General features: G+C 62.9%; 1 protein-coding gene across 3 annotated transcripts in view; it reads right to left on the bottom strand.

The window, feature by feature from the left end:
* Window positions 1-1,329: 1,329 nt before the first annotated feature.
* Window positions 1,330-8,802, bottom strand: part of MAD1L1 (mitotic arrest deficient 1 like 1) — a 239,031-nt gene continuing 231,558 nt past the window's right edge. For all 3 annotated transcript variants that reach the window (XM_056128480.1, XM_056128479.1, XM_056128481.1), the window contains one exon: window positions 1,330-1,521. In XM_056128480.1, the coding sequence (XP_055984455.1) occupies window positions 1,363-1,521 (159 nt within the window). In that variant the 3' untranslated portion in view covers window positions 1,330-1,362. The remainder of the gene's footprint in view (window positions 1,522-8,802) is intronic.

Genomic DNA, 8,802 nt, shown 5'->3' with positions numbered 1-8,802 from the left:
GTTGCCTCTTCACAGGCCGCGTCCACTCCGGCTGCACAGGTGCTGGCTGGGACACGGCCTGGAGGACCTGAAGGCCCGGTCCCGCCCCTCCAGGGCACCGAGATGGTTCTCAGGACCATGGATGGCGCCTCATGTCGAGCAGTGAGGCAGAGTCACCCAGATCTTGGCTCCCACGGATGGATGGATCCCCAGGTCATGGGGCGGGGGGCAAGGAAGCACTGGGAGCTACTCCTGCTTGGCCCTGCCATCGCGGGGGTCTTCTGTGGCCCAACAGGACCCGTCTGTCAATGCTTCCTTGGAAAATGCTGGGACTGTGTGCAGCACTCACGCTTGGAGACTCTCTGGACCCCGGGGGCAGCAGAGGCTGTGGGTCCCTGTGGGCCAGGCTGGCGGGGTCTGCCCCAAACTCAGTGCTGAGGCCATGGTGAGCACTGCGTGTCCGAGTCCAGCAGGAAAGAAGACCCTAAGTGCGTCAGAACAGAGGCCCCTCCTGGCTCCCATGGTCACACCTCAGGGTCGCTAAGGGGCAGCGTGAGCCCTGTGACTCAGGGTCTGGGGTGGGTGTGACCTGAAAGTAGTCCCTGACTGCTTGGGCGGGGGGACCGAGGCAGAAACTGTGGGAGCCGGTGGAGGGTGGTGGGAATGGGCCTGAGGACAGGGCAGAGCGGGATGAAGCCTCCTGTGGCCGGCCCAAGTTGGTCCAGGAGGGAGGCGGGGCCATGCAGAAGCTGGTCCCCAGGGGGGCAGGGAAGCTGGAAGGAGTCCGCCACGTCCTGGCAATTATAGTTTATCGCTGCGGCACTAATCCCTTAAAATTAGTCATTAGCGGCTTAAGAGGCATTTAGCATCAGGCGCCCACTAATGAACTGGAGGTATAGGGGGGCCAGAACCAGAACTTTCCACGGCTGGGGCTAGTGCACCCCTTTCCCCAGCTCAGCCTGAGCCTCCCACCTGCCGAGGGTAAAGGGAGAGGGGACAGCTCGGCTGGCACCTCCTGTCTCTCTGCTGGGCCGAGCTGTCTGCAGGAGAGAAAGTGTCCACTGTGCCAGGGTGGGACTGCCCGGGCCCCGGGGCCATGTCCGTGTCACAGCGAGCGGAGCGTGGGGGTCCAGAGGTCCCGGGGTGCAGGGCATTGTTGGGGTGTGGGGAGACCCCTGCCCCCGACTTGCTCCAGTGCCCACTACCAGCCTGGCCAGTGCCCATTCACTGCCCGAGGTCAGTCCCTCGGTGTCCGAGCGTCCGCAGCTGGCTGGCAGGGAACACACACACGGACCCGGGGCGCACAGCGACCTTTATTCGGAGAAGCGGGGGCCCCCGGCCAATCCCAGCCCGCGGTGCGGCGAGTGTGTGGAGTGTGCGGCCCTAGGCCATGGTCTGGCGGCTGAAGAGGTCGAGCGTGAGGGCGCTGAGGAAGGCAGGGATGCTGTCCTGGCGCCGCAGGTGCAGCTCGATGAGCTCGGGCACGGTCCGTGAGAACTCCGTCTCCAGCAGCTGCATCTGCGCGCCCGCTGGGCCAGCCGCCTGCGGGAGGAGAGGGATACGTCAGCACTCAGGGCTTCGGGGGCTCCCCTGCCCCCGGCCGGCTGAGCCCCGACTCCCTGAGCCAGCAGCGTCCAGATGCCCCCCGCCCCCAGCCGGGAGCACGATGAGGGGTGGGCATACGGGGGAGGGCGAGCAGCCCCACCCCTCCCTTCGGAGCCTGGCACCGGCCCCTGTTTGCGGCCGGCCCGTCAGCAGTGCCTGTTGGCGGATAATACATTTAGCCTTGTCAGAGTTCAGCACAAACCATTTTTAAACAAAAATAAGAGAAACCACTCTGACCTTTTACCAAGAAAATCCTTTCATTTCTGATTTCCCCTAAATGTCAGGGCAGCTCCTCTGGCGGCTGAGGGGAGGGGCCCGGCCCAGCCTCGGCCGGGAGCTGCCCGGGTCTCACCGAAGCCGGCTCTGGTGCCGTCCCACGCCACTCCCTTCACCTGGGGGCTCGCTGCCCCCATGGACCCCATGTGGGACTGGGCCACCCACCAGCACCCGCGAGATGGTGTTCAGTGCCGGCTGTGTGCCGAGACCACAGAGACGCCAGCCGGGCGCTGCCGGGGGAAAGGCCCCCCGCGAGCTGGCAGTTGTGGGTAGGAAAGGGCCAGACCAGTCCCCCATCGTGCTCTCATTGGGGCTGGGGGCTGCTGGCTCGAAGTTGGACAGTTTCTTTCTTTCTTTCTTTTTTTTTTTTTTTTTTTGCTTTTTGGGTCACACCTGGTGATGAACAGGAGTTACTCCTGGCTCTGCACTCAGGAGTTACTCCTGGCGGTGCTCAGGGGACCATATGGGATGCTGGGAATCGAACCTGGGTCGGCCACGTGCAAGGCAAATGCCCTACCCGCTGTACTATCGCTCCAGTCCCAAAGTTGGACAGTTTCTGAACTACCCTTGGCCCCTGAACCAGATGGGGGAGGGGCAGGGCTTGCGCCAAGGCCCAAGACCATCTCCCTGGAGCTTGGCGGGACAAGTGCAGCCAGCCGGGCATCCCACTCCCCTCTTGGATCAGGAGCCACGGAATCGGGTGACCTGTTTCTGAAGGACAGGAAAAAAGGGGCTGGGAAGTGCCCGAAAGGACAGCATGTGTCTGACAGACTCGGAGCTGCTGCATCCGGGGTGGCCGTGGGCAGCAGCTGCCAAGAGCCCATGGAGAGAATGGTGTCATCTGACCCAGCTCCCAAGCCAGGACACGGCAGGGTCCCTGGAGACGGGGCATTGGTGCATGTGGGGCAGAGGCAGGAGGCAGACGGGCACATGGGAACTGAGTCAACTGGCCCTCCTGAAGGCTCTGGCACTGCAGGTCACTGAGCGTCAGGCGAGTTGCAGTCGGGGGAGGGGTCGTGAGGATGTGAGGACCAGGCCTACCTCCCTGCAGGGTCGGTCAGGGACCGGAAGGCCCCAGGCACCAGCCATGGTCGGAGCCTGCCAGGACACAGAGTGACCAGGGTCACGAAGGGGGTTCACACACGACACAGAAGCTGAGGACACGGGAGGAGGCCAGATGCTTCCCTGTGGGGAAGCCCAAACCCCTCTAAGCAGAGAGGCTGGAGTGCTGGGAACCTTGACCCGAGGGGAGAGCACTGGGGGATAAGGCGCTGTGCCCTCCCCCACACACGCGACAGAGCCCACCACTGACGGTGACATTCAGCCAAGACCCCAGTGAAACTTCAGAAACCAGGGAACTAAGACACACGCTGGCATGAAGCCTGCAGGTTCACAAAAAAACAAAACAAAACAAAAAAAACAAAAACTAAAGGAGAAGCAGGAAGTGACTGGACGAACGGAGACAGAAACGGGGCCGAGAGCCAGTGTCGTGTGGGGGAAGGATGGGATGGAGAGTGAGGGTGGGCACTGCTGCTCCCACTCGGACCAGGAGACTGAAAGGAAGCCAAGACCCGAGTAAGCAGGAGAGGCAGTGAGGGCACCGGAGGCCTGCCGGGTGCGGTGGGCATGGGCAGCAACCAGTGCCGGCCGACAGAGCCGCAGAGGGCACAGGCTGGAGGAGAGCCCGGCCGGGGCAGAGGAGGCTGGCAGTAAGTGAGGGTGCCGTGGCCGCACCGAGTGAGATGCTTCACAACGAGGGATACGCCAGCACCAACCGGGAAACGGTTCCTGTGGTGATGGGAAATCAGACCCCCACCTGCTCCTCCAGAGCAGCTGCAGGTACAGGAGGAGGAAGGAAGCCCACAGCTCTGGCCAGAGGGCAGGGTAGCTGCAGCGCCCAGCTCAGTGCCAGCGCGTGGGGCGGCCGTGGGGTGGCCCTGACTTGCGTGCCCAGCCCCACGCACTGACCCCAACACTGGCCTGGAAGGAGCGCTGAGCGTGGGTGCTGTGGGGCCTGCCTTAGGGTCATCAAAGAGCCCACAGCCAGCACTGGCCACTGTGGGAGGACGCTGCCCACACGTCCCCCGCACACCTGGTGTTGCTGCCCCCCGCCCCCAGGGCTGGTCTATGCCTGGCTGCTGGGAGCTGGGATTTGGGAGCCGCGGGGGCTTCTGGGCTGTGTCCCCACCCACCCTCCAGCGGCTACCCTAGGCCAGCGGCCACCCTTAGGCCAGCGGTGCCTCCTGGCTCTGGCAGACCGAGATCCCCTCACAAGAGGGGAGGCGCCACTTTTTAATTAGTACTTGGAGACACCAGCACGCTGTGCGCTTACGGCTTTGTAGATCTTGTGTTTCTGACACTAATTACTCGCAGAGGCTTTTAAAGCCACGTCTCGAATCTGCAACTGCCACACCGTAATTAAGCAATAGGAAGTGCAACAGACACGGCGGGTCACCTCGCTGCCACCTGTGTCCGGCTGGTGGTCCTGTCTTTGCAGCCATGAACTCTGCTTGTGGCGGGGCGGGACGGGGACATACACGGAGCTGGAAGACCCGGGCCCGGGTGAGGGCGCAACTGTCACACCTGGCAGCGAGCAGCAGGCAGGCTCCTCCTTCTCCGCAAGGAGGGACTGGTGCACTGACCAGCACCCGGGCCCCCAATCCCCCAAGTGCGCCCCATCCCCAGAGGTGGTTCTGGCTGGCCTCACTGTGAGCTGAGCTGGGGGCTGGCAAACACGGTGCTGTTGTGGCAGGAACTGCAATGCCACGGTGCCTGCTTCTTCCCCTGTCCTGTGCCACCTCTGCCGGCTCAGGCTCACATGAACCAGCAGTGGGCACCCAGGAAACTGCTGCTCCGGGACTGTGACCTGCCCCAGCCTGGTCTCACAGGTCAGTGCCCAGCCCTCGTACTGGGCACTCCCGGGACGGGGGCTAGCTCCAGTGTTCCCACAGCTACATGGGAGCCCCCTGGTAAGGCTCGGGCAGCATGGAGGGCAGGGCCTGTCCATGGACCCCACTGCCCGGGAGCACCGGGGCCGCCTGCCAGACCCAGCACTCTTCACAGGCCAAGCCCATGTCTGCCCGGGCCCCAGTGCCGGAAGCAGGATGAACTGAGGGGCTGCTGGGCAGCGGAGGCCCTTGTGGGCAGAGACCCGTGTGCAGCTCTGGAGGCGTGAGCCAGGCTAGGCAGCTCTCGGGGGAGTGGGCGGGGCGGGCAGAGAGCAGGGTTGTTCTGAGATTGCATGGACCCCACGGGCAGCGCGGCCTGAGCCTCACCCGCCTGCCCGGCCTTCCTGTGGCTGCTGGGGGGACACTGACCCTAGGATGGCACAACTCCAACTGCTTCAGGGACGGAGCTATTGCTCTCCAGGACGACTCCAGGGTCTGTGTCCACTGTGCAGGCTACCCCTGCCCAGGGCTGGTGTCCACAGTGTGGGCCACCCTGCCCCTCTCCCCCCCAGGGTCGGTGTCCACTGCATGGGTCACTCCGCCCAGCGGGCTGCAGGGAGCAGATAGGAGCCTCGTGGGTCCATTCTCAGGGCCTGGGCTCGGGGGCGCAGGGCAGAGAGTGACGTGTGCGAGCCGTTGGGTGACACTGTTTGATTTAAAATTTAATTAAACTGGGTGGAATGAAACTAACAGCCCCAGGTGTTTATTTCTAAAGAGCATTTGCAGGAATGCTCTTTATTATTTAATAAACGCCGGGAGGGCACTGCCGAGGGAAGGCCCCCACTCCCTGAGCCAGAGCAGGCAAGCAGGTCGCTGCCCCCACACACCCACCCACTCTCCCCAGCACAGCAGCGACCAGAGTGGCCAGGTACTCAGAGTGGGGACATTCAGGTCCATGCCCATGCTCATCACTGGCCCACTCACGACCCACTCACTGCCCACATACACACACAAACACCCACCCACTCGCACACACGTGCACATGTACCCACTCAAACATAGCACCTGGTCACATGTGCACACACGCCCACTCGCACATAGTACCTGCTCACACGTGCACACGCACACACCACTCACACACGCATACACACCCACTCACACACAGCACTCGCTAACATGTGCACACCCACTCACACAGCACATGCTCCTATGTACACACGCACACACTCACATATGCATACACACAGCATGCACTCACACGTGCACACGCCGGCTCGTGTCTGCACGCCCTGCTCAGCTGTGGGGCAGTGACCCGAGCCAGAGAAGCGGCGACAGGACATGAGGGGCAGAGTGGGGGACTCTGGGGCAGAGAGACTCAGCTGCTGTCCCAGGCAGACTATGCCTTCTGCGGAGAATGGCTCGGCCCTGGCCCAGCAGGGCCCGCTTAGGCTGAGGGCGCCCTGGGAGGGAGGGGGCACGGTCTGGGATCTGGGCCCCCGCAGCTCTGCACCTGCCTGCCCGCTGGGGCCGCCTTTCTTCCTCTGCATACATTAATTATGATATGGTAAACAACAGCGTTTTGAAAAATGCACGTTTCTAGGTGATTGCTTTTTTCCTTTTAATTGGTTGGTTTAACATTTGAAATCTGACTTAATTTCAACTTGATTTTCCTCGCCACGGGGTCGGGCTGAGAGCTGAGGAAATCATTAATAGAGTTCCCAGCCCAGCGTGGCTGCTCCTGGGGCGCCCCGGGGTGGGAGGGTGCGGTGCCTCAGCCGTTCTGGCCTCACCTGGCCCGGGAGGACGCTGACTGTGGGGCAGCACTTCCAATCCCTCCGCTGGCCTCTGCCTCTCAGCACGGGGAAGGCAGTGGAGCCCCTGGGGGCTAGAATGAGGGCCAGCCCTGTAGCAGAGCTGACCCCAGCTCTGGCTCAGCCCCACCCTCAAGGTCCCCCTCCCCTGACCTGCCGCTAGGCTCCAGCATGAAGGGTGAAGGGTGAGGAACCCTCCCTCTGCTCACCCCGTGCCAAGCCTCCCCCTCTTCCCACCAGCTCTTCCAACTACTGCATGTCAGTCCTGGGCGCTGTTGCTGGGGCTGGGATACAACCACAAGGGTGGGGGGGGAGGACAAAGTTACTGCTCTCACAGAGCTTGTGTGCCCAGTGAGACAGACAAAAAGTAAAGTTGCAAATCAGTGTTATAAAAATCCAATGTGCGCGTGGACACATAGTACAGGGGTTAAGGCATTTGGTTTGATCTCAGGTATCGCGTATGGTCCCCGAGCACTGCCCCAGAAGGAATCCCGGAGCATAGCCAGGTATGGCCCTGAATCCTTCCCTCCTTCCACCTCCCGAACTACAGCCTGCAAGAGGGGTCAGGGCAGTGCTGAAAGGAGGGAGGGGCGCCCTGCATGCAGGAGGCTGAGTCTGCACCGGCGCTGCAGGGTCACAGCCCGAGCCCAGCACTGGGTGGGGAGAAGCGAGAGCATGGCTCTGCCTTGCACACAGCCAGCCTGGGTCCAATCCCGGAGCACAGAGCCAGGAGCAAGCCCGGAGCACAGCTGGGTGTGGCCCCAAAACAAGCACAAAGAATGGTCCCTCCCTCCTCAAGGTGACACTGGAGCAGGGCCCCAAGGACCAGAGGAAGGAGTCCCACGGGAGCCAGAGGATCTGGGTGCGGAGGGGGTGGGGGACTTTCCTGGTGACCAGAGGGACCATCTGGCCCAGCCCTGATTCCTGTGTGGTACTGACGCCAGGTTCTACCGTGCTGGGAGGCCGCAGTCCCTGCTCTGCTGCAGGCCGGGCCCGGTGCTCCCTCCCCTGAGCTCCTGTCCTTCCGTTCTGCTCTCAGCCTCCCGCCTCTGGAGTGCCCGAGTCCCACTCCCGCCAGCCAGCTAAACAAGCATCTCCTGATTAACTTAAATGCACGAGCCTGAAAGGAGCTTCCTACCACCACTGCAAACACCCTCATTCTCAATAAACGCTGGCCCTCAAGATGGACTCGCAGAAACACGCTGGAGACTGAGCCCTGTGGACCCCACCCACACCCACCAAGACCAGCGTGGGTGGCGTGTCTCTCCCACGAGGCCATGCAGGGGCCGGGGGCTGCTCCATATTAATCTTGCACCTCAGAGAGCGGCGGCGGGTAACCGGAGGCGCCGTTCGCCTCCCTGGAGAACAGCCTTCCACAAACTCGGACGGAAACTAATGAAGTTTGCTCAGTTAATCAGGACTGGCAGCCACCGGGACGCTGGGCGGGGCGGAGCGGAGCTGCCTGGGGGCCCACAGCAGGGGCAGGCGTGAGGCTGCCGGCTGTGACCAGGCTGCACCCTCACTTCAGGGCTGCCTGGGGGCTCCTCAGGGACGAGCGGGCAGCCGCAGCACCGTGCTCAAGTTCCAGGTTTGGGGGGGCCCCACTGACACAGGCTCAGCCCCCGCCCCCGCTGCCCTCATCCCAGGCCCTTCGGCCCCGTTTCCTCCCAGCACAAAACTCAGATAACCTTGGCCTGTGGCCCCTGGCCCTCTGCCCCAGGAACATGGTCCAGGAGCAAAGCCCAAGTTGACCCCACATGTGGCCTGGGCGGGTCTAGCAGGCAGGTGCAGAGGGGCCTGAGGTGGGCTCAGGGTGGAGCACGTGCCTGGCTCGAGAGCTGCCTGATGGGGACATGAGTGCACGGGAGGGACTGAGGGATGCCCAGGAAGGGGTTCTCAGCCACAGCAGCCACGGGGCTCACCTCCGGGGCGGTCTCCCCTCCCCCCCTCGACTCTGAGGCAGTAGCCACCATGTGGCTCTGGTTCCCGGTGCCGGAGAGACAGCACAGGCCTCCACATGGACCACCCGGTACTGCCAGGGCTCCCCAAAGGCCCAGAAGCTTCTGGCCAGGGCAGCTGGGCGCCACGTTCCAGGGCCATAAGCGGCCGAGGCCATGTGGGAAGGGAGGAGGTTTCTCTAGTCTGTGGTATTGGGGACCAAGTGCTCTGTTCCCCGAGACCCGCTGGTTGACAGTACTTCTGACCTTGGCTACATGGAGGACACAAGTGGGCAGGAGTCCCAT

The sequence above is a fragment of the Sorex fumeus genome, unplaced genomic scaffold (genome assembly GCF_029834395.1).
Source record: "Sorex fumeus unplaced genomic scaffold, SorFum_2.1 ptg000064l, whole genome shotgun sequence".
NCBI lineage: Eukaryota > Metazoa > Chordata > Mammalia > Eulipotyphla > Soricidae > Sorex > Sorex fumeus.
The sequence above is the reverse complement of the archived record's forward strand: the minus strand, read 5'-3'. Positions and strand labels throughout refer to the sequence as shown.